We start from the raw sequence: 26,475 nt of genomic DNA on the forward strand, positions 1-26,475 counted from the left end.
GACTGAAAGACTGAAAGTAAATACATTGAACAGCTGTCACTGAAAAAAACAGCATCAAAAGTGGGAGTGATTATATGAAATATAATTAAAGTGTAGTGTTCAACACCATGTAACAGCATGTAACATGAAACAACAAACTGTTGCTAGGGTTACCAACCACTGGATACAAATAAAGTGTTTTGTTCCCAAATTGCAAAGATATGACATCATGGATAGTGTCACATCATAATCATATGACTGATTATCTGTTCATCCCTTATAAATGTATTATCCTTATGTTCTGCTCTGAGGATTTCACCGTGTCTTTAAATACTTATTTCTGCCTGTTTCTTCTTATTTCACTTTCACGTTGTCATTTTGTATCTCTTTAGTATTTTATTCTTCCCCTGTGCTAATCCTCTGCTCTTCCCCAGCTTACAGGTATCCACTGTGGTTCATCCTGTGCCTGCTGAATGATGGAACAGAGCTCTATGCAAGCGTCCTGTAGGTCATCGTTCACCAGGACACTGTCAAAAAACTGCTTGTACTTTGCTTCAATCGGCTTTGATGTCTCTTCAAGCTCTGCAAAGTCTTCCTCCTAAAACGACATTATTATTATTGTCAGTTTTAAATAACATTCATGCTTTTGCTTTTCTTTTTCATAAGCAGCTGCTCTCTCTCTCTCTCTCTCTCTCTCTCTCTCTCTCTCTCTCTCTCTCTCTCTCTCTCTCACTCACTCACACACACATATAATTTTTTTTTTTATGCTCTTACTGAGAAAACTCTGTTGATGGCATAATTGGTGATGATTCGAGCATCTCTGCGAGTTTCCCTGAGTCTGTCTGGGCTGGGTGGTTTGATGAAAATTACATAGGGTTTAAATTTCTTTGTTCGCAACAGCTGGATGCTCTGGAAATAAAATACTATATTAACACCAAAGCTTTTTCAATCATATGCAAACAAAAAGCTTCACAGAAAACTTAGAGACTGTTCAGAATACATGAAATAAGTGAATCTGTGTTACATGAGACTCACATGGGGCTCGGCGTCAATGATACACATCCGCCCTCGTTTTAGCACCTCATCAATGGCATCAGTGCTAATTCCATACAGCTGACCTTTACTCTCCCCATATTCCAAAAATCTGAACACATGTACACACACACATTCATACATCCACACGTGCAAAAACAGCATACAATTATAGTTAAATAAATAATAAACTTATATAATTCCCTAAAATTTGAACAAAAAGCCCCAAAAATCATGACAATCAACACCAAGAACATTAGCAAAATTTATAGTAAAGGAATAAAATCTTGCCTGTGGTTGCAGACCATGTACTCAAACAGTTCTTTGGTAACAAAGTGGTACTCTCTACCGTTCTGCTCCCCTGCTCTGATTGAGCGAGTGGTGTCTAGAAGAACAGACCAATCAGAACGTTTATATTAATAATTAGTCACAGTGAAAACAGCAGTATAAATATTAGGGGTGCAACGATACTCGTATCGATATTGAACCGTTCGATACAGTGCTTTCAGTTCGGTACGCATATGTATCGAACAATACAAAATTATTTAATTTATTTTATCAACTTTTCTTCTGACGATGCTGTCTGTGTTGAGAGCTCAGTGGATCTGCGTTAGACTACTCCGCCTAGGTTGCACTGTCGAGCGCAGATCCACTGAGCGCTGCACAAGCTAGCAAGACAGAAGTTAAGCTCGTTGCAACATGGCAAATTTAACCTCCCCCACCCTCATTCATATCTGGCGTTTGGAACTATTTTGGTCTTCATGTGACGTATGACCCTGAAGGTAAGCGCGTCATGGACAAAAGTAAAACAGTATGTCGGATGTGCCACGCAATGCTCAATTACATGGGTGGGAACCACTGCGTTAGTGCAGTTTGCTTGTTAACGTGTTGACGCCGTCCAGCCCCACGCACGGGGCGATCCGCGGTAGCTCGTTAACGGAGATTTGGCGTGTTGTGACGTTAACGTCATTTCAGATTAACGCTGACAGCACTAGTGGGAACACAATGAATATGACTGCACATTTACTCCGACATCATCCTAGTGCAAAGACAAGTGGAAGCAGACAAAAACAACAAGCACGCATGCTACAAACTTTACCCGAGTCATTTAGACAGAAGTTAGCACATGATTCTCCTTATGGGGACCTGATATGTTTAATATGCTGCTGAGAATATAGCCCAGAAGAAGCGTATAGTATAGCTTTTATTTTGGAAAGAGCCATTCCTCTGTAATAAACTCTCTTTTCCAAAGATGAGTGATTTCTCGATCAGATAGATTTATTATTTTATCCCTTTGTTGTTCCAGTAACATTAAATTTAAAAACTGTACATTTGAGTTAAAATATATATTTATAATTTTAATAAATGACAAATTAAAAAAGCATGAACATTTTTTTGTATCGAAAAAATACCGAACCGTGAATTTTGTGTATCGTTGCACCCCTAATAATTATGTAAAGCAGGTAAAATCACTTTCATGACTTTACTACCTCCTCCGCTATTGAGCTAAATATTTTTTTTTCAAGAGTGTCAAAGCCAGTAAGTCATGCTTCTTATCTGGAAGTCACAAGACACTTCTCATAAGTAATTATACCAAACTGGGCTCAACTGCAAACCAACAGGTGACTTCAAATCTCACAACCATCCTCACACACAGTCCATGATAATATTCCAGATGTTTAAAAACAAACAAAACAAAAACATATATTTCTTTTTTTTTAAATGTAGAGCCCTCTTTTTATTGTCATTTAAAATGAGAAGAACAGGTTCATTTGATTTCATTAGGAAAACCTCACACGTGTTAAGTAAAAGGCACATACGAGGCACTGGTCCCTGGAATGTCGAAGGATTCAGTTTGATGAGTCTCTTCCTAAGTTCATTTACTCCAACTCCTGAAGCACCTGTGCAGAAGAACAAATAATGAACTGGTAGGAATCTCCTTCAGACTTCCAAAGATATACATACAGAGACGGACAAGAATGCTGGAGAATAAACTTTTTCAAACAAGGAGAAAACAGCAGGTGCTGTTACAGTAGAAGTGAAACGATTTCAAACATTCTCCTGATACAAGGATGAGACCAGTGTGTTGAACAGTACATAAAGTAAAGCATTATTTATTGTATGTATTATAATTAGATAAGTACTTAATTCAAAGGACTACTGTAGTTATGCCAGCAATTCAGTATTCAAGAAACCAGTGAAAAATCTAAGCATACAGAGAGGCTTCTATTACAGAGGGTCTCAAGATCAATTGATAATCTCAGATTTTGTTAATCTTTATTCTGTTCAGCAATTTTGTGCTGCAGTTGTCTTTTGACATGAGGTGGGAGGTCTATTTGAAACACTTTACCGACATTCCATAATTTCAGGGTCAGCTGGGAGGCAGTGATTGATTTCTCATGGAAGCATTCATGTGTTATTAATGCAGTTATTCATCTCACCAACGAGGATGATGAGGCGGTGGTTCTCCTGAGGAGGGCGCTGGTACAAAACCACTTCCTCATAGGGGGTGGACAAAGCATTGGTGTTGGGGGAGCAGGTGGTGCACGACTGTCGTCGCTTCCTGTAGGAAGTCCTCTTCCAGACACGGAAACTTCGACGGAAACCAGCTGGTGAGGTTAAAGAGCACTTTTAGTTTCACTTAATAAACTTGACACACTTCTCACACACACTTCTCCTTATAAGGTGAACGTTACCAAAGTTTAGAGACAGCAGTAAAATGATTTATTATTGATAATATATATTTTCTATAGATATGATTTCATTAGATTGTAGGAATTTATTATTAAATAATAACTTGTCTTATTAAATCCATCCTTCAGTATAGATTTTATTATCAGTGCTACCCACTTAATGACTACTTAAATACTACCTAATTATCTGAATAGCATATATGTCTTACCCAGGTAGATTCCATCAGTAACATCAGATTCAGCTTCATCTGAAGGAAAGAAACATTCAAACTCCTAGATTTATCACCAGGCAGTACATTTCTTCTTTTTATTAAGTACAGAAACAAGTAAGCATTTATTTTTATATGTATTTACTACATTTTATTTTTTGTTTGTAAGCCTGACCTTAATTTTCATGGTCATATTAAAAATGCACCTAAATTACCGCCATTTAAAATTTTCATTAAAATAATTTTATCGAATTATGACTCGGAATAAACAAGTACATATACAAAAAGAGTCTACGCTGTGGGACTGTTTTGATCATGCGGACTGGGAAATGTTTCACGTGGCTGCTAATGATATTGATGAGTACACAGATTCAGTCTGCGGATTCATCAGAAAATGCGTGGAAGATGTCGTCCCATCCAGAACAGTTAAATCCTTCCCAAATCAAAAACCCTGGAGATGTTCGTGCGAACACTATGTCTGAGGAGGATGTGCAGAAGTGCTTCAGGAGGGTGAACGCACGCAAAGCTACTGGTCCGGACGGGATTCCTGGCCGCGTCCTCAATAAGTTCCAGTAGTACAAGTTCAACAAGGTCCGCGTCAGGTGTTGAGGAACCAGGCCACCCTGACGAGAAGTGGGCTACTGGAACAAGAAGGCATCGGTGGGCAAGAGACAAAAACAAGGCGTTGTTGGAATGCTACTACGCAAGTAACCCTGGCGGAAGGGGTTAGATGAATAGGATGAGGGACCTATGGATTCTTCGATACCCAACATCCACAATGACGGCGAAACAACTTGTAGCTCAGTGTTCCAACATTCGAAAGAAGGGACTGCTCTCACAGCTAGAGATTGATGAGGTACAACATAAATGCTACGGCAAGGGGGAACCAGGACGCCAGGTCAGGGGGCCACTCGAGATTGGGTACCATGCCCCAAGTGCGATAGGAGAAGGATCGTTGAGTGCGAGATGAACTGACCTGAAAGATAGGATCATGGCCAAGCTTGAAACCTGGACCCCCCATAGCCGGTTACCAAGATTACGTGAAGTACCCTCAGAAGGTCTGCTAGATGATGTTAATGCAGCACTACGGACGATACCTACAGCCATGATTACCGACACTAACAAGCTGATCTACAATATGGCAGCAGTGATCAGCGAGATGCTTGGCTACAAGTTGAACAGCCACAAGGCAGTACCCTCCATGGAGAAGGAGGCTAGAGGCTAAGATCAAAGTAGCACGGAGGGAGGTTAGCCAACTATCGGAGATGCAGAAAGGCGCAATGAGGAAGGTGCCTAAGAAGAACAGGAAACTGTCCATACCGGAGGCCTTGGAAACTGCCAAGCAAAGACTCACAGCCTTGGCCAGCCACTTGAGGAGGTACACCAGAGAGATAGAAGGCAGGAGAATAAACCAGCTGTTCTCCACTAGAGATGACACGATACCACTTTTTTATGTCCGATACCGATATCATAAATTTTGATATCTGCCGATACCGATATGAATCTGATATAGTGTTTTTTAATCAATAAAACTGTTTTTTTAATATCTTGCTGCATTTTGTATAAGTTCATACTCAAGTTTAAATAAACAACAACACTAAAGCTATTCTGTTATACCTGTATGTAAAAAATACAACAAAATATTTCATAGTTCAGCAATACTGATCAATCTAATAAACTTAAACCTACTCCATCCTCCCTATTCTGGTATTTTAAAGAGTACTTAGCAGAAATATTAAGCAACCTAACTAATAGGGTTGCAAACTCCCAGCAAAAAAAATAGGGAACCACCCCCCACCCTCCATCTCATGATGCTTAATCGACGTAATCAACTTTAATTTGATGCAGGTTAGAAAAAAAATGCACAGAAATCAATTATTTTTCAAGAATAATTAAATAGATTCAACATCTTTCTTCTACAGAATTGCAGACTGCACAAATGGTATCTTCCCAAAGGAAAAGGTAGTATAGCTTATTAGGGTATATTAGACTTAATAGTTACTATATACAGTAATGGACTTCTATATATTTTACACAAGATTACAACTTTGGGTGTAAGATTCAGATAATTATTCATTAAAAGGCAGTCGCTCCATATATCAGTTGTTAAGCTTAACACTGGAATGCTTTACAAACATTCAGAGACGAACTTACACACTTGCTTTACTTCTCTCTGGGATCACTTCATCGGAGATGAAATTCTGGTTTTGTAGCGAGGCTACAAATACACATAGCCGCTCTATCACGTGAACACTCTGCTCCGACATGCTACGGTTATGAGTCGAGTTACGCCGTGTTGCAAGTTTTGTGAGGTGCTTTTCTGATATTTAATGGATCGGATTACATTTTTTATTTCTCTCCGATATCCGATCCAGTAATTTAGGTCAGTATCGGACTGATACCGATACTATCGGATCGGTCCATCTCTCTTCTCCACAGAACCAGCAAAGGTGTACTCTCAGTGGCAAGGGAACAATAAGAGAACAGCACCACCAAGTCTGGAGATGGAGCAATACTGGAAGAGCATATAGAAGAAGGACGCAACCCATAACGGCAATGCTCAGTGGCTAGTGGATCTGAAGGCAGACCACAGCGACCTCCCCGAACAGGGTCCAGTAACCATCACAGTGGCAGATATCCAAGAAAGGGTCTCCAGTATTAAGAGTTGGACAGCACCAGGCCCTGACATGGTTCACGCCTACTGGCTGAAGAAGCTGACTGCACTCCACAAGCGCCTGGCAGCACAAATGAACCAGCTGCTAGTTGACGAGAGACACCCGGAATGGCTAACTGAAGGCTGGACAGTCCTGATCCTCAAGGACCCCCAGAAGGCACCGGTCCCCTCCAACTACCGACCAATAACCTGCCTCAGCACCATGTGGAAGCTCCTGTCAGGCATCATAGTGGCTAAGATGAACAGGCACATGGGTCAACACATAAGCGGGGCACAGAAAGGGATGGACAAGAATACCAGAGGCACAAAACAACAGCTACTGGCAGACCAAGCAGTCAGCTGAGACTGCAGGACCAGACTGACCAACCTGTCCTGCCTGGATTGATTACAAGAAGGCCTATGACTCAATGCCCCACACCTGGATCCTGGAAGGCCTAGAACTATATAAGATTAACCGGACCCTGAGAGCCTTCATCAGGAACTCAATGGGGATGTGGCGGACAACACTGGAGGCCAACCTCAAGCCCATAGCACAAGTCACCATCAAGTGCGGGATCTACCAAAGAGATGCTCTGTCCCCACTGCTGTTCTGCATAGGCCTGAACCCCCTCAGAGAGATAAATGACAAGACTGGCTATGGATACCGACTACGGAATGGAGCAGTTGTCAGCCACCTCCTGTACATGGATGACATCAAGCTGTATGCCAAGAGTGAACGAGACATTGATTCACTGATCCACACCACCAGGATATACAGCAATGACATCGGAATGTCGTTCGGCTGGAGAAGTGTAGTCGGATGGTAACAAAGAGAGGGAAGGTAGTCAGAATGGAGGGGATCAAACTACCAGAAGGCAACATTGCCGACATAGAGGACAGTTACAAGTACCTGGGGATCCCACAGGTGAATGGGAACCATGAAGAGGCCGCTAGGAAAGCTGCAACCACCAAGTACATGCAGAGGGTCAGGCAAGTCCTGAGGAATCAGCTGAATGGTAAGAACAAGATCCGGGCTATCAACACCTACGCCCTGCCCGTGATCAGGTACCCTGCTGGCATAATAAGTTGGCCAAAGGTGGAGATAGAAGCCACTAACATCAAGACAAGAAAGCTCCTTACCATGCATGGAGGGTTTCACCCCAAGTCCAGCACCCTGAGGCTGTACGCTAAGCGGAAGGAAGGGGGCCGGGGACTGGTGAGTGTCAGCACCACAGTCCAGGATGAGACAAGGAACATCCACGAATACATCACGAAGATGGCCCCAACTGACCGAGTGCTCAATGAATACCTCAGGCAGCAGAAACCCAAGAAAGTGGAGGAAGGCGAGGAACCATCATGGAATGACAGGCCCCTGCACGGTATGTACCACCGGCAGGTAGAGAAGGTGGCTGATATCCAGAAATCCTACCAGTGGCTGGACAAAGCTGGACTGAAAGACAGCACAGAGGCACTAATCATGGCAGCACAGGAACAAGCACTAAGCGCAAGATCCATTGAGGCTGGGGTCTATCACACCAGGCAAGACCCCAGGTGCAGGCTGTGTAAAGATGCTCCAGAGACAATCCAGCACATAACAGCAGGGTGTAAGATGCTAGCAGGCAAGGCATACATGGAACGCCATAACCAAGTGGCCGGCATAGTGTACAGGAACATCTGTGCCGAGTATAACCTGGAAGTCCCGAGGTCAAAATGGGAGATGCCCCCAAGGGTGATGGAGAATGACCAAGCTAAGATCCTGTGGGACTTCCAGATACAGACATAGTGGTGGTAGACAAACATGAGAAGACGGCCATAGTGATCGATGTAGCGGTTCCGAATGACAGCAACATCAGGAAGAAGGAACACGAGAAGCTCGAGAAATACCAAGGGCTCAGAGAAGAGCTCAAGAAGATGTGGAGGGTGAAGGTGACGGTGGTCCCCGTGGTAATCGGAGCACTAGGTGCGGTGACTCCCAAGCTAGGCGAGTGGCTCCAGCAGATCCCGGGAACAACATCGGAGATCTCTGTCCAGAAGAGCGCAGTCCTGGGAACAGCTAAGATACTGCGCAGGACCCTCAAGCTCCCAGGCCTCTGGTAGAGGACCTGAGCTTGAAGGATTGACTGCCCACAGGGGCGAGTGGGGATTTTTTTTTTTATATTATACATATATTTTTTTGTTTGTTTGTTTTAAATAATTTATCTTTTCAACTTCATGTGTAAAGAATTTGTTGTTTGGTTGTCTGTCACTCTAAAGTATTGATGAGAAACTCAATAGACATAAATATGAGAAAAACCCCCACTAAGAAATAGAAAGGAACAGCAATGAGTGTCATGCAATCAAAAGGTTGCACTTTTTACACATTCATCACTGGACAGACTTACCTACCAAAATTTATTTCCTCCAGATCTGAAAAAAAAAAAAAAAATAGTGACATTCAATGGGTTGTTGAATAATGCATAGCTTTCGTATATAAAAACTAAATATTTAAAATATATATGAATATGTATTTATTATGTTCACCTGTTATTGCATGTTTCTCATCAGAATTTGCAGGATTTTCCTCTGGAACAAAATAACAGAAAAGTTAGTTAAAGCTTATTTTCACATACATGTAGCTGGGTTTAAATACACCAACAAAGACAACATACTGTATGGCTGAAAGGCACAAAAAACTATGTTTGGTTGAAAGTGTTAATGTGACAGACTGTAACACAACATAACACACTTCAGTTACTGTGAAAGGAGCAGCCTGGCATGATCTTAGCTCTTGTTTCTACCTTTGAGATCTCTCAGAAGATGAAATAAGCAGCTGCAGAAGCAGCTTAATTAACACTGTAGTTCAATTGGTGATTCATGTGTGCGAATGGTTGTATTTCTCTCTTTGGTAGATTGGTGACCTGTGGATAGATTTCTCATAGAATTCTCATCCTATGAAAGCTGTGATTGACTCTGGATAAGTATGCATGCATGGATAGCTGGTTTTGACTACAAGATATTCCCTAACATGACGAACAAGTGATGTTTGGGAGATATTGTATACCAGTAGTATAGATTATTGTTTCTGTTAATAGTCTCAGAGACCTCAATTATTATAGTTTTATTCAATGATTTAAAAAAAAGTCTTCTGTGGTTTCTTGTTTTTGTTATTGGTGGTTTGTTATTAGCCTAAGCGACACCTCTCTGTGTTAGGAATTGACTGACAGGTTAGTGCAGATAACAGTAATTAGTGCTGAATAATAATAATAAAAAAAGGTGTCATCAAAACAAGCTAACAAACAAGCACACTCAGAAAAATAAAATGAACTAAACTACGACATTAAATGACTATTATGGATGATGTTTCACATGTCACACCCACCGTTAGCAGTCAGGGTCACTAAGGGCAGCAGGGTTAACAGAAAAAATAAACAGCCGTTAAAAGCATTGCTCATTTTATGTCACAGCAGGTAGAGATTTACACACAGGTGAGAAAAAAAAACTTTTATGCACACACCGACTTAAAATAACAAATTATTTTTGTAGTGACTGACTTATCTTTCAAATATTTTAAAGACTAAAAAATACATTAAAAGTGCTTCATGTAATCACACTGGTTTGTAAAACTTTAGGCATTACTGAGAAATATCCAAGTTACAAACAACTCTGCAATAAATGTACATATAATATATAAACCATTAAATAAGCACATGTTTAATAATAACAACCATGATTCCTCACGTGGTCTGATGCAGGTATGAACCTGTAAAGGCTGACACCACCATTGTTCCCTCTGTTTACTGTAGAAAGAGAAATAAATTGTTAAATGCAACCAATGTATTAGAGTCTTAAGCTAAAATCATGGAGCCAAACTGCAAAGATATATTCTTTCTGACATTATTATAAGCTAACTTTACCTAACAGTGTTAAGGCTTTGCCATCAGTTAAATGTGCAGAATAAAAGTGATGTAGCCCTTTAAAGTTACTTAGAATTATGTTATAAATGTTTTCTTACTCTCATAATGTCAGATCTATAAACTAACCGCTTCCTCTGGCTGCGGCCTGTAAGTTCGTCACATCTTCACAGTATGTGAGTGCGTCTCACCTCTTCAGCATGCTGGCCGAGGGAATCAGACCAGCGCAGGATGTAGCACATGGCAGTTTCCTGGCTTGCCACCACTGTCCATCTGACTGGTCAACCACCTGAAGAAGGTCTCCTCTGCTGAATGCCATTCCTGCATCTGGACATGGGATGGAAAAATCCTGCAGAGGGCAGTAGTCTACCATTGCCCTCATACATACCTGGAAGACAGACAGATAAACTTTGTTTTATTGCAGATTAAAAAATAAATTAATCAAAAAGTGAAACATTCACAGATGTACTGAGGGAAATCATGTTTTTAAACCTGGAACACCAGCCTGGAAAATAACAATCAGTGAATCATGTCAGTAATTATACAGGGATTTTCCTGCTCATAAGTAAGTTTAATGTCAACAAAATGTGCTTTTAATAAAGTGATACTGGAGGTAAAGTGATAAAGTGTGTGTTTCTTACTGGTGTCTGGCTGAGGATGGCCTGAGATGGATTTGGAATGATTTTAAACAGGATAGTGCCTTGGGAATTGGCCTGACAGGGAAAGTCATACACAAGAAGTATACATGGTGAGAATTATTTTTAATAATCAAATGTACACGCTTTCACCAAGCATGTTGTCATACTATCATTTATACATATTATTAATACTATAAAGCTTGTGTTTAACATTTTCGTTTTCTTTTTTTTTCTTTTCTTTTCTTTTTTTTTTTTTTACTTTAAATGGCTTTTGAATGAGGTGGTAAAAACTGCCTTTAATATTTCTAAAATGTATACAATAGCATTGATAATAGTATTTTCTTTTAAATAATGTTTTTCTTATTTTTAGCAGATGCTGATAGCATACCAGTATATGGATGACCTGTTCTGGTTCCAGGCCCACCACTGGGTTTCCATTTACCTCCACTAATAGGTCTCCAGGATGTAGAAGTCCTGATACAGGCAAAAACCCATATTTATTAAGACATATTATTGCTAGGCGTGATGTTTTCATCTCTCACACACAGACATAAGCAAAAATGCACATGCAACACACACACACACACACACACACACACACACACACACACACACACACACACACACACACACACACACACACACACGCACACATTTTCATATCTTAGTGAGGACATCTCATTGACATACTGCTTTCTTTAACCCTCAGCCTAAACCTAACCATAACCTAATTGTAACCCTGACACTAAAACCACATTCACCTTCAAACTCGGACGGACATTTTGTTATAAGCGACTGTATAAGTATAGTGGCATGTCAATTTTCTGTCCTCACAAAGCTGTCTAAACATGTAACACACACACACACACACACACACACACACACACACACACACACACACACACACACACACACACACACACACACACACTTAAAATACTTGTATACCACTGCGGTCAGCCAATCCTCCATGAATCACCCGGGCAATAGAGATATCTCCCGTCGCCTCATCCTTTCTTATAGTTGCACCCTAACAGATAGAGAGTTGTTCAAAATTTAACAACAAAGTAAAAAGCAAGCAAAAATAGTGACAAGAGATCTTAAGGCAAAGGCAAAATGTTTTCTAAGATTAGCAAATGGAAAATTTTGACTAAATTAATTTTTAAAAGTACACGATTTTAAAAGTAAATAATAAATACTTTGTTTAAACACATTTTCTCTTCATGAGATCCTCATTAAAAAATCAGCAAATTAAGTAAAAGCTCTTCTTGTACGCCAGTTATTATTATTATTTTTTTTATAAGGCCTTCCATTTTTGTGCCATTTTGTGAGGAATATCAATATACACACTAACATAATACACCCAGCAGCTGAACATACATTCAACTCAAAGCCACACAGTTTAGTGCTGGTGGTAGATCAAAGTTAAATAGATAACTAAAGGGTTTTTTTCTTTATATTTTAATGCTTGGGCATTTGATATTAACTCATTTTGCATTACATCAAAATATCATGGGGACTCTAAAGGTAAACACTATCAACACAATACCATGTCCACTACAGGCCATTGCTAGAAGCAAACTGGTAGCAAGGGCTCATGAAAATTAAGGATAACTTTAGTAGTCCTGCAAATTTGCTACCATAGTTTTGGGAAATGAAAATGCTAAATTATTTAAAAAAATACCAATTACATAAGCTCCAACCAGGCGCTAAAACAGTGCTCATGAAAATTAATTTTGATGTTTCTATATGTGGAATAATGTAAAACTTCTTAGGTGTTTCCACAGGGTTTTATTGCTGTATTTGATGTGCAATAGATACCACGTAAATATACAAACAATAAGTCAAGATGAATGCAGTTCGACATGTACAAAATAATCCATAACAAATATTATTAAAAATAAATTTAACCCTAAACACTTTCCTCCTTTTTTGCTCAATGTATATATTCAGACCATCATAGTCAAGAACCCAAAATAATAAATCAGAGCTGATGAAAAAAAAAGAAAGCTGTCATACTTTTTAAGAATAGTTGGACTAGATGACGAAAATAAGACAGAAAGAAATTGCTTTGTACCTTTATATTGTTTGCTTTTGTTCCTTTGAGTGATTGTTTGAAAAATCGAAAAAGTCTTCAAATTAAAAAAAAAAAGTCCATATGTTGTTGTAGCTGATATTTCTTTTTAGACTAAAACATTAGGTATTTTTGTCACTGTCACAGCTTTTCCAGTACAAATGCTGGAAAGAGATGAAAAGGTTTGTTTTTAGTCTAGTTACTCTTTCTTCTTCTTCTTCTTTGTTTTTAAGCAGCCTGTACTCTTACAGTCTTGTTGGTCCTCCAGAGGAGCTCTTGAAATGGTTCCAGTGTTGAACCTCACTTGTCCATTATTACCACCCCTACCTGCCCTCTGAGGAGCTGCCACCATCCTTTTGGATCCACCATTAATTTGTGTTGGACTCCTAGATGTTGTAAAGTCATCTGCACAAGAACTTGTGGATGAAGAAGAGGAGAAAGTAGTGGAAGAAGATGGTGAGAGTGGGCCTGGGTATGGTATTGGAGATTTGCGGACAAGTTTTGGAGATAATGAGGAGACCCTTGGAGGAGGTGAGGGTGGATATTGTTGTGTCTTTGTCTGTGAAGGAGATGACTCGAGGTGTTTTTTGGTTACGATTAGCCCCTGAAGCTTGTCCACCACCTCGGCAAGCAGGTTAAGTGCCTGGGCGTTCTCTTCCACGCTGTCTGTGATCATCTCTGATGCTGCCACCATCCTCTCACCAAGTTGGCGTACATCCTGACTATTGTGTTCAATACTGCTGGCCACCATCTGAACAGTGGACCTAAGCTCTTCCACACTGCACTGTTTCTTGAGTTCAGCAGGCTGATTATGGTGTCTTGATTGCTGCTGCTGCGCATTTTGTTTACGTTTTGATATGTTCTGGCATTCATTGTGACGAGGAGCTGTAGCGTAGTGGAACATTAATGGATGATTTAAAGACTCTTCCTGATGTGTGTTATGAGGTCTGGTTTGAGTGGTTTGACAACCATCTCTTCTGGAGATAGTGCTCACCCCTTGTTCCTGAGTACTCCTTCTAGCTGCAGGACTAGAAGGAGCAGTGCGAGATCTAAGAGGGTTCATGCCACGACAAGAGGAGGTCCTTCCAGGTGTGGGGATATTTTTTGACTGTCCTCCTGTAGAATTTTTTTTGTACAACACAGGAGAGTTGGGAAGGCTAAAACTGTAAGCTGGGATTGGAGGAGGTGGGTATGCGTAGTCATCACTGCTCTCTCTGGTTGAAGCACCATCTTTCCCATTGGGTTTGAGTTCCTCTGAAAATGAACCACCAAATAAATTTGCAGTTCAAGAGAACAGAAAGACATTAGCAAACTATGTCTGAAAAGAAATGTAATGGCAGGAAAGCCCAAAAGACTTATAGACTGCCAGATGATGGCAGGTTCATGAAGAAATGAACACTTAGTTGCACTGAGGAATGACACCAAGATAGATGAAGTGGTTGTTGCCTTTCATTGCCATTGCTAGACATATGAAAATATTTGCCCAGAAAGTACCAAATACTAGAATGATTAGATACAAGAAAGAATGAATCCTCGATTATGATTAGTGAAGGTACTGATGGATGGCCTGCGTTTCTATGATATGTTGCCATTGTTTTTTATATTTGATGGCTTAAATACAGACAAAGAATGATCAAATGAAAATGGTCAGATGATTGGTGATTGTATGGACTGTCATCATCTGTTCTTCCTCCTCTTACCAGTGCAGGTAGCAGGGTTCAAAACAGAGGGAGCTGACTGATTGAGTCCTTTGTTCCCAAGTTTTACAGTTGGTGAACACAAATAGCAACTTCCTGTGGATTCATAGCGAGGGAGAAAGGGGTGGGACCTGCCGTCTTTATGAACAAGGGTAAGCTTTGCTTCACTTTCGGGCACTCTGAGCTCCTCCCCTGACTGAGCTCTTCTTGCAGGGATGAGGCGTTCCAATGTAAAGCGGTGCAGGCTGCTCCAGCGGCTGTGAATTTCTCCTACACTCCTTCTACACTCTTCTCCACTCTTAATGAATGAAAGATGAGAAACTTTGAGTTTTTAGGGTTTATTAGAACATTTTAAAGTTAACATAATGTAATTTATATTTAAGCAATTTAAGACTTAACTACTTTATGACTAATCTGAGGGCACCTTGCAAGGCTACCTTCAGATTTGTCATCGAATCTATGAAGTCAACAAGCCATCTTGTTGACTTCATAGATTCTGTTTAACAAAAGTGATCATTTCTGCATCCCTATCTTACAGGAATATATTACTAATTTGTTTGGTTTGTTTGAAAATGTAATCACTCTCTGGATTGTGCTTATAAGCAATGTTTTTTGTCATTTTTCTTTCAGAGAGTTTTGGACGACATAGATATTGAGACTAATAACGCCATGTAAATAGAAAGCTAAGCTACCTTAGCTTATCTAAAACAAAAAACAAGGACAAAAAATGACAAAAACACATTTATGTATATTTATAGGTTTCTATAGCTGACACGAACGAAACTGTATTTCTGAGCAAAAGTTTACATTTATGAGGAAAATGCTTATGTCTTACCAGAGGCTGGTTGTTCTTTACAAGACACACAATCCTCATTGCCTCCTCATCCTCTGGTATTTCATCAGGCAGAGGGGGTAAGACAGGCTCATAGTCTGACTGTGCAACACTGTCATGAGATGACAAGAGAGCCTGATATACAGAGAGATAGATAATCAGTAATGGGTAACCAGAAACTTCAAATATAAGTTATAAGTTAACCTCTGGGTGGTCTTGGGTCGATTTGTGCCATTTTTCATTGTTCGTATACACGCCATTTGCACTGTGTTGAACGGAATATAGCCAACTTTTCCAAAAAAAAAGTCTGGTTACATATATTTCAAAATTCCAGTCTGACTCCCTTAAATTAGCTTCAGTGGCTGAGCTACAGATAAACTTACACTATTGGTCCTAGTGGTCGATTTGTGCCCCATTGAAACCCATTATAAACGCTATTTCCCATTCCACGGTCATTACAACCAAATAATGGGCCATCTTCCGAATGTTGGTGGTACTCGGGAGTCCGGGCCTTGGAATTGTATCTTTTGGGAAATATTTGATTTCTTTGTTTTTTGGGGCTAAAAAAACAGTGCGGCCATGTGACGAAACCGGGATATAAAGGGTTAAAATCCGCGAAATGTAATTAAAACTTGATATGAATATTTCAAGGAGAAGTAGGTCTAAAAGATTGGCTAATTTAAAGTGGAAAAAAATATTAATATATAGATATTTTATGGCACTTTTCATGGCGTGGTCGATTTGTGGCTCTAAGCCCAATAGTGTATGCATTTTTCTAGGACCCCCCAGAGGTTAAGAAAGGCATGCCATGATGAACATGGATTCTAAAATGAATCTATAAAACGAATCTATATATATATATATATTAGGGGTGCAACGATATTCGTATCGATATTGAACCGTTCGATACAGTGCTTTCGGTTCGGTACGCATATGTATCGAACAATACAACATTTGTAATTTATTTTATCAATTTTCCTTCTGACGATGCTGTCTGTGTTGAGCGCTCAGTGAATCTGTGTTCGACTACTCCGCCTAGGCTGCACTGTCGAGCGCAGATCCACTGAGCGCTCAACACAGACAGCATCGTCAGAAGGAAGAGAGCAGGGCAAGCTAGCGAGACAGAAGTTAAGCTCTACTTGCAACAGGCAAATTGAACCTCATTCAGATCTGGCGTTTGGAATTATTTTGGTTTTCATGTGACGTATGACCCTGAAGGTAAGCGAGTCATGGACTAAAGTAAAACAGTATGTTGGATGTGCCATGCAATGCTCAATTACATTGGTGTGAACTAGTGTGTTAGCGCAGTTAGCTCGTTAACGTGTTTGCCGTCTAGCCCCATGCACGGAGCGATCGGCGGTAGCTCGTTAACGGAGATTTGCCGTGTTGTGGCGTTAAGGTCATTTCAACGAGATTAACCTGAAAGCACTAGTGGGAACACAACGAATATGACTGCACATTTACGCCGACATCATCCTAGTGCAAAGACAAAAACAACAAGCATGCTACTAACTTTAGCCGAGTCATTTAGACAGCTGTTAGCACATGATTCTCCTTATGCTGCTGAGAATATAGCCCAGAAGAAGCGGATAGTATAGCTTTTATTTTGGAAAGAGCCATTTCTCTGTAATAAACTCTCTTTTCCAAAGATGAGTGATTCCTCAATCAGATACAGGGCTTGCAATATCGCTAGCCCGACGTCCCGGAGCTAGCGATTTTTTCAGTCGGGCTACCAAAATCTATCTCTTCCCTGCCCGTCGGGCTATTGTAGGAAAAATATATGTCAATGCTTTTGCATTCTTTCAGAAATGTAGCTGGGTAATTATGTCATTGGCATCGGTGAGTCACTGTCAATATGTGACATATTGAAGTTGCGTTTGAATTTGCGCTTGTTTTTTTGCTTTCACTTTGCAATCGTGCGAACTGTGTATAGAGAGCGACAGCACTGATCTGTGAGTGATGATAATTTGTGCACCAATTCCTCTGACATCGTCTTATTAATCGTTAGCTTACTATGCAAACATGACAAGTGAAATCTCCCGCAGCTTAAACATGTGAGAGGTTGATCGCGCAGAGAATCGCTGAGCTTATGTGAGTGAGCGTGTAAAAGCATTTCAGTTCTGCTGAGCCAAATAAGACAGGTCAGGGTGAAGAAGTGACAGCCAAAGAAAAGCTTACCACAAAACGGAGAAGTTATGACAAATCAGACTATAAGGCCTCTACCAGAGGCCTGGGAGCTTGAGGGTCCTGCGCAGTATCTTAGCTGTTCCCAGGACTGCGCTCTTCTGGACAGAGATCTCCGATGTTGTTCCCGGGATCTGCTGGAGCCACTCGCCTATCTTGGGAGTCACCGCACCTAGTGCTCCGATTACCACGGGGACCACCGTTACCTTCACCCTCCACATCCTCTCGAGCTCTTCTCTGAGCCCTTGGTATTTCTCGAGCTTCTCGTGTTCCTTCTTCCTGATATTGCTGTCATTCGGAACCGCTACATCGATCACTACGGCCGTCTTCTTCTGTTTGTCTACCACCACTATGTCCGGTTGGTTAGCCACCACCATTTTGTCCGTCTGTATCTGGAAGTCCCACAGGATCTTAGCTCGGTCATTCTCCACCACCCTTGGGGGCATCTCCCATTTTGACCTCGGGACTTCCAGGTTATACTCCGCACAGATGTTCCTGTACACTATGCCGGCCACTTGGTTATGGCGTTCCATGTATGCCTTGCCTGCTAGCATCTTGCACCCTGCTGTTATGTGCTGGATTGTCTCTGGGGCATCTTTACACAGCCTGCACCTGGGGTCTTGCCTGGTGTGATAGACCCCAGCCTCTATGGATCTTGTGCTCAGAGCTTGTTCTTGTGCTGCCATGATTAGTGCCTCTGTGCTGTCTTTCAGTCCAGCTTTGTCCAGCCACTGGTAGGATTTCTGGATATCAGCCACCTCCTCTATCTGCCGGTGGTACATACCGTGCAGGGCTCTGTCCTTCCATGATGGTTCCTCGTCTCCCTCCTCTTTCTTGGGTTTCTGCTGCCTGAGGTATTCACTGAGCACTCGGTCAGTTGGGGCCATCTTCCCAATGTATTCTTGGATGTTCGTTGTCTCATCCTGGACTGTGGTGCTGACACTCACCAGTCCCCGGCCCCCTTCCTTCCGCTTAGCGTACAGCCTCAGGGTGCTGGACTTGGGGTGAAACCCTCCATGCATGGTAAGGAGCTTTCTTGTCTTTATGTCAGTGGCTTCTATCTCCTCCTTTGGCCAGCCTATTACCCCAGCAGGGTACCTGATCACGGGCAGGGCGTACGTGTTGATGGCCCGGATCTTGTTATTACCATTCAGCTGACTCCTCAGGACTTGCCTGACCCTCTGCAGGTACTTGGTGGTTGCAGCTTTTCTAGCGGCCTCTTCATGGTTCCCATTCGCCTGCGGGATCCCCAGGTACTTGTAACTGTCCTCTATGTCTGCAATGTTGCCTTCTGGTAGTTCAATCCCCTCAGTTCTGACTACCTTCCCTCTCTTTGTTACCATCCGACTACACTTCTCCAGTCCGAACGACATTCCAATGTCATTGCTGTATAGCCTGGTGGTGTGGATCAGTGAATCGATGTCTCGTTCACTCTTGGCATACAGCTTGATGTCATCCATGTACAGGAGGTGGCTGACAACTGCTCCGTTCCGTAGTCGGTATCCGTAGCCAGTCTTGTTAATGATCTCACTGAGGGGGTTCAGGCCTATGCAGAACAGCAGTGGGGACAGAGCATCTCCTTGGTAGATCCCGCACTTGATGGTGACTTGTGCTATGGGCTTGGAGTTGGCCTCTAGTGTTGTACGCCACATCCCCATTGAGTTCCTGATGAAGGCTCTTAGGGTCCCATTGATCTTGTACAATTCTAGGCATTCCAGTATCCAGCTGTGGGGCATTGAGTCATAGGCCTTCTTGTAATCAATCCAGGCAGTGCACAGGTTGGTCAGTCTGGTCTTGCAGTCTCGGCTGATTGTTCTGTCTACCAGTAGCTGGTGTTTTGCGCCTCTGGTATTCTTGCCAATTCCTTTCTGTGTCCCGCTCATGTATTGACCCATGTGCCTGTTCATCTTAGCCGATATGATGCCTGACAGGAGCTTCCATGTAGTACTGAGGCAGGTTATTGGTCGGTAGTTGGAGGGGACCGGTCCCTTCTTGGGGTCCTTGGGGATCAGGACCGTCCGGCCTTCAGTTAGCCATTCCGGGTGTCTCTCGTTAACTAGCAGCTGGTTCATTTGTGCTGCCAGACGCTCGTGGAGTGCAGTTAGCTTCTTCAGCCAGTAGGCGTGAACCATGTCGGGCCCTGGTGCTGTCCAACTCTTCATACTGGAGACCCTTTCTTGGATATCTGCCACTGTGATGGTTACTGGACCCTGTTCAGGGAGGTCGCTGTGGTCTGCCCTCAAATCCTCTAGCCACTGAGCATTGCCGTTATGGGTTGCATCCTTCTCCCATATGCTCTTCCAGTATTGCTCCGTCTCCAGCCTTGGTGGTGCTGTTCTCTTATTGTTCCCTTGCCACTGAGAGTACACCTTTGCTGGTTCTGTGGAGAACAGCTGGTTTATTCTCCTGCCTTCTATCTCTCTGGTGTACCTCCTCAAGCGGCTGGCCAAGGCTGTGAGTCTTTGCTTGGCAGTTTCCAAGGCCTCAGGTATGGACAGCTTGCTGTATTTCTTAGGCACCTTATTCGTCGCACCTTTCTGCAACTCCGTTAGTTGGCTGGTATATATATATATATATATTAGGGGTGCAACAATACTCGTATCGATATTGAACCGTTCGATACAGTGCTTTCGGTTCGGTACGCATATGTATCGAACAATACAAAATTTTTAATTTATTTTATCAACTTTTCTTCTGACGATGCTGTCTGTGTTGAGCGCTCAGTGGATCTGCACTCAGCAGTGCAGCCTAGGCGGAGTAGTCGAACGCAGATTCACTGAGCCCAGGGCAAGCTCGCGAGACACAAGTTAAGCTCTCATTGCAACATAGCAAATTTAACCTTCCCCACCCTCATTCAGATCTGGCGTTTGGAACTATTTTGGTTTTCATGTGACGTATGACCCTGAAGGTAAGCGCGTCATGGACAAAAGTAAAATAGTATGTCGGATGTGCCACGCAATGCTCAATTACATGGGTGGGAACTACTGCGTTAGCGCAGTTAGCTCGTTAATGTGTTGGTTGTCCAGCCCCACGCACGGGGCGATCCGCGGTAGCTCGTTAACGGAGATTTGGTGTGTTGTGGCGTTAAGGTCATTTCAACGAGATTAACGCTGACAGCACTAGTAGGAACACAATGAATATGACTGCACATTTACACCGACATCATCCTAGTGCAAAGACAAGTGGAAGCAGACAAAAACAACAAGCACGCATGCTACAAACTTTACCCGAGTCATTTAGACAGCCGTTAGCACATGATTCTCCTTATGGGGACCTGATATGTTTAATATGCTGCTGAAAGTATACCCCAGAAGAAGTGTATAGAATCGCTTTTATTTTGGAAAGAGCCATTTCTCTGTAATAAACTCTCTTTTCCAAAGATGAGTGATTTCTCGATCAGATAGATTTATTTTTTTTATTACTTTGTTGTTTCAGCAGCATTAAATTTAAAAACTGTACTTTTGAGTTAAAATATATATTTATAATTTTAATAAATGACAAATTAAAAAAGCATGAACATTTTTTTTTGTATCAAGAAATATCGAACTGTGACACCAAAGTATCAAACCAAACCATGAATTTTGTGTATCATTGCACCCCTAATATATATATATATATATATGTATATATATATGTGTGTGTGTGTATGTACCTGGATATGAGGTGAGCTCAGGAGGCTGCACAACTCTCTAGCTGGAGCTGAAGGCTTTTGAGCTGTCAGTATTGCAGTTATGACCTAATGAAAAATTAAGAAGATTCCTGAATCAGATGTTAAATTACATTATACTGGAAAGACAGAATACCAGACATATGTAAAAGGAAAGCAAGAGACCTAAAAACACTGATTTCTATGGAAATATTTCCAGAAGAAACTTTAGATCCAGACATAATTTTAATGACTTTAACCACCTACGACCCGAACTCTTCCAGAGCATGCATTTTAATTTCTCTTTGATATTTGGGCATATTGGGACCCGATGAATGTAAAAACAAAGGATTACCAGTTTTTTGTTTTACCCTATTTTTGTTTCTAAGAAAAATGAGAGCCACATATGAGGATATCCATTTAAAATTTCGTAAGAACAGTAGCAGCATAATGTCCTCATAAGTGGATATCAGGCCCTTGTAGAGCAAAATTGAGTATTTTGGTCTAAATAACCCAAAGTGTGATGTCCTAATATGTGGACGCCAGGTCCTAGGAGGTTAAAATGACTTATCACAGTCATCTGGTCACTTGATCCACATCCTCTAAAAACTTTTTCAAAAAGGAAAGGTTTAAATCTAAATGTAAATGTAGAGAGGGTGTCTCCTGTTGTGCTTTGTATTATTTACAGAAAGCAGACATGTTCTGGTTGGTTTCTGTATTGATTACATTATCAGGCTTACTTAGTTTTAATTTTGTTACCTTTTGCAAGATGCAGAATTAAAATTCCAATTGAATCAGCTGTGATAAGGTGATATTTTACAGAACACTAATGACTGATATTTAGGGATCTAAATATTTCGTCTATGGCTGCTTGTTTGTTGTGTTGTATATATACACACCTCATGTGAGAGTCCTGCAGCATAAGGCAAAACGGGGCTTGGTGTCAGTCTCTGGAACTTTAACAGGCACTCATAAATCTGGAGACAAAGCACCAAATGATAACTTTTAGTTTGCAGACAGATGGTAGGTGTGTGTCTTTTACTCAGGACCTTTGAATCATGTACCTTCAGCAGGGCACAAAGCCACGGTGCACTCAGTAGTTCATGCAAAAGCTGAGCACCATTAATGTTCCTGCTAACAGCTTGGTCAACATCCTTCACCACACTGGATAGTACCACACTGACACCTGAACAAATGATGACATAGGGAATTAGGGAAGACACAGGGAATTCTTGGTAAATGGACTGGTAGTTATGCACCACCTTTCTACACAGCTGAGCGCTCAAAGCACTTGCAACTAATTCATCAAATTACACACACAATCATATGGCACTTATGCCTATGCAGCAGTTCAGGAAGTGCAAACTGGACTCCAACCAGCTGCTGACCTTCTACCACTTCATTGAGAGCCTGCTGACATATATCACAGTATGGTACGGCAGCTGCACTAAGGCGGATAGAGTGAGGCTTTAGAGTGTAGTCAAGGCAGCACAGAAGATAAATAATCGTACAAATAAAATATTTGCTTAAACAAACTGGAGATACTGCTATCCAATACAGATGCTGAAGTGATCCATACATAGCTAATTCAAGTTGGTTAGCTTGGGGAACAAATTTGCATTGTCTGAAATGTTGACATTAAAATGTGGTTCGAGTGCTTAGAGTAAAACCACATTTCCATATTACTTTATTTCACATTGGTACAATAATAGCAGTGGAGAAAGTTTTTTAGTAATTGAAAAATAAAAGTGCTCTCATATTGTCCAAATTTGGTTTGATTACTGTATTGTTCCAGTGTTTGCTTAACTGTCTCTTTATCTTTCACTTGGTATTGTCAGAAATAGTTAGAATTGGGGCATTAAAACTGGGGTACTGCATGATTAATTACACTGTGACTGACAGATTCCAATGAATGTCTTTAATATAATTGTCTTTAATATCACAGCAGATGTTTGAGGTTTCACATTTCTCCTGAGCAGAAGGTGAAAAGCCGACAGAACCAGACAGGATTAACATTATAGAGAAGCCCTGACCCTTCTTTTATAATAAGTCTTTTCAAGTAAGCACCTACTCATGACTGAGACACATGAATTCAAGTCTACTGAATTTGTCTGTATACGTGTATGTGCTTCTCACCATCCTCCATTGCTTGTTTCATGGTAATTGTTCAGAAGAGAATGAAAGGGTTATTCCACTGAAAAGATATGGAGAAAGAAATAAAAAACAGATTTATGTAACAACCTCATTTTTTACATATTAAAAATAAAACAAATCTAGATAATTTAACAATCTTTAGTTAGTACCCATGTCATTATTAAACATAATTCAATTCATGTTGTGTGTAACTATCATCTTGTTTTATTACAACAGACAAAGAAAGATGACACATTTACATTTTCATTCCAAAAGCATTTCACCTTAGGCAGAATATCAGGTTGATCTTCATGTTTTCAAGGCATGAAAACACTCAAAATTACTACTTGGTATGGATATAATCTTCAGAGTTTGGAAGTTATGGCTGATAACCATGATTTTCATTCAAAATTGATCAACAACAGATCTTGATGCCCTGGACAATTTGACTGCAGCTGGATAAAATGAGTAGTTTTTAAGTTAATTGTACTTCAAAGTTAAGAGTCTGTAACTTTTGAGAGATCATAGCAAAGTCTTACTATTATGATTAAATGTTATGGCTGTAGAAAATAGGTGTATCTTTATACCATGTTGTAATACACATTCTACCTCAAATGGTGTCCAAATAACTAACTTAAATCATGCTGTGATTGTTTTTTTTTTTTTTTTTATTGTGTAGTTTTGGTCGTTATTAGGGGTTACTTTGAATAAATACATAAAATGAATATTTTACAAATAAAATGTTAATGTTAAAATTTATTTTTAAAAAAAGAACAACAAATGATCAAAATTGCAGAGCAATGTTTAAAAATTATGTTCCTTTGAACAGCAGAGAGGGAAACAATGAATGAAGTGAATGTTTTAAATGCAGCTTATCCTACTTTAGAACTTCCTGTTACAGCAGCAGGTTACTAAATGTGGACTAATTTCAGGTTACGGCTATTCTTCAGCTGCTTATCTCGGCTCAACTTCCGTTTCCACTTACACTGTCCGGGAAGAGCTTCCATTAGTCACGAAACCTTGGGTTCTGTGAAACTCGTTACACAGTTTCATGGAACTTCTTTTAGACTATTTCTGTTGGTGTCGCTTATCAATCATGTAAGATAAATATTATCATTTAAAAAATAAATTGAATCCAGACCTATATACACCAGGGAGAACTTTGTTGCTATGCTATAAAATATGCAATATTTTATTGTGTCTACATTATCGCCAGGAGGGTCCCATAGTGGATGGCAGCATTTATTAGTATTTCTTTGTGATTATTCTGTATGTGCGTAAATCCTTCATCCCTCATCCCTCAAGTTCTTGGTATTTCAAATGCTGTGCTACTAAGCAAACACAAAAAGGCATATAAAAAGTACAGTGAGCAAATAGGCACTCAGCTTATTTGCTCATCAGCTGTAAGTAAAGCCCCATAGAGCAAGCAGGAAGGCTGTATATGCTTAGTCTGATTTTTTTTTTAATCAATTGCACTACAAGAGTCAGAAGTGTCAAAAAAGGTAAACTCACATTCCCTTCCTGTGGTCCAATTGTTCAGTGTGGGATTTCTCAGTTGAAAGGAACCAGTAGGGCGAGTGTGTCAGAAGCAGTCAACGCCAACAACATGAATGTGAGTTTACTACCAAACCTGAACTGACACTAATCCTCTCTGACCCGACTTAATCCACCAACCACCAATCTCCCTCTCTCACTCCCTTGCGCTGTCTCCTGCTCCCCCTTCTCTCTTCCCTGTTTGCTGACTTTTGCAATATTTTAAAAAAACATTTCGTTATCAGCTTGAAGTTTTTATTGCTAACCCTGTCAGTGTTCCCATGTCCACTTTTATTCTAGTTCCTGCTTTCTCGTTGTATTCTTCAGCCATCCTCATCAACTCACTCTCTCATTCACTTTAAGTAAGTCATCAAATCACAAAGCTTCTTAACTCTTCACTGCTTTTAGCCCCCCCCCCCCCCACACACACACACAGTATAATCACACATGTTTGTATAGCTGTCTTTGTGAGAACCCTTTGTGGCATAATGCATTACCCTGCCCTTTATCTTAATCTTCCCTTAATTCCAAATCAAAGCCTAAGACAGAGCCCAAAGCCTCAAATAGCCGTGACAAGCGGCAGGTTTGTCACGATGTGAAGATCAACAAAATGATCCTTTATCTTTAATGTCCTCATAAGCGGAACATTGGTCTTGATTCTCACAATAACTGTTGGCACATACAAACAGCAGGTCAGCAAGCCAACCAGAATCAGAGTGGCAGCAAAGAATAACAGTACTTCTGGTGCATTAAATCCCACTGCAACATCTGGGTGAGGCCAGCCTGTGTCTGCTTTGTGTATGTGTGTGTTGGGGGTTATTGCAGGGTAATGGTCACTGGGTCACCTCCTCCAGGATTATTCTGCTTTCTGAAGGATCAGTGGTAGACAAAAACACAAAGAAAGAGAGAGAGGACATATAACAAAAACAGATGCAAGAAAACATGGAAAAGTAGTACCATGTTTTTCCAGCAATTCTTTCTCAATATCTGACCAGCTACAGTTCTTTGCAAAATTCACATAACAATACGTGATCAAGTGATAAATTAAGTGATAAATTAGGAATATAGATTTCGTGTCATGACTAGGATAAAGGGAGATTATTAGGGCCATATAAGGGCCTCTGTGATTTTGACTCAGTGGGTGTGGTCTTGCTGTCTTTCCAGTCTTAGACGCTGCCCTTCTTTACAGCTGATTCTATTTAGCAATTAGGCCGGAGTGCTTAAGTCCAAGGAGAAAAGCATTCCCGTACCAGAGGAACTTTTTGCTTTGCATGCTGTTAGG

At 40.9% G+C, this 26,475-nt stretch overlaps 1 protein-coding gene across 1 annotated transcript; it reads right to left on the reverse strand.

The window, feature by feature from the left end:
• On the reverse strand, positions 1–23,685 carry LOC146690302 (MAGUK p55 subfamily member 4-like). The gene is made up of 20 exons (XM_085434910.1): positions 23,664–23,685; positions 22,592–22,713; positions 22,427–22,504; positions 21,534–21,617; positions 15,701–15,832; positions 12,043–12,124; positions 11,483–11,568; positions 11,098–11,169; positions 10,648–10,844; positions 10,284–10,342; positions 9,925–9,942; positions 9,087–9,128; positions 8,952–8,972; positions 3,914–3,952; positions 3,453–3,620; positions 2,832–2,912; positions 1,303–1,396; positions 1,015–1,123; positions 754–888; positions 1–577 (listed from the first exon to the last, which is right to left on the reverse strand). Exons 1-20 carry the CDS (start codon positions 23,683–23,685, stop codon positions 392–394), a joined length of 1,827 nt encoding a protein of 608 aa, XP_085291036.1. The 3' UTR covers positions 1–391.
• Between the last annotated feature and the right edge of the window lie 2,790 nt (positions 23,686–26,475).

The sequence above is a fragment of the Copadichromis virginalis genome, linkage group LG16, assembly GCF_057382275.1.
Source record: "Copadichromis virginalis isolate Kocher_CV1m ecotype Utaka linkage group LG16, C_Virginalis_male_GT1.1, whole genome shotgun sequence".
NCBI classification, from domain to species: domain Eukaryota; kingdom Metazoa; phylum Chordata; class Actinopteri; order Cichliformes; family Cichlidae; genus Copadichromis; species Copadichromis virginalis.

Excerpts from the sequence above, each read along its gene's own strand:
- LOC146690302 (XM_085434910.1), bottom strand. The coding sequence starts at position 23,685 with ATGAAACAAGCAATGGAGGATG. Across the intron at positions 12,125-15,700 it reads TAAAGAACAACCAGCCTCTG|GGTGCAACTATAAGAAAGGA; the intron begins GTAAGACATAAG and ends TCTATCTGTTAG. Across the intron at positions 1,397-2,831 it reads ATTCCAGGGACCAGTGCCTC|ACACCACTCGCTCAATCAGA; the intron begins GTATGTGCCTTT and ends CTGTTCTTCTAG.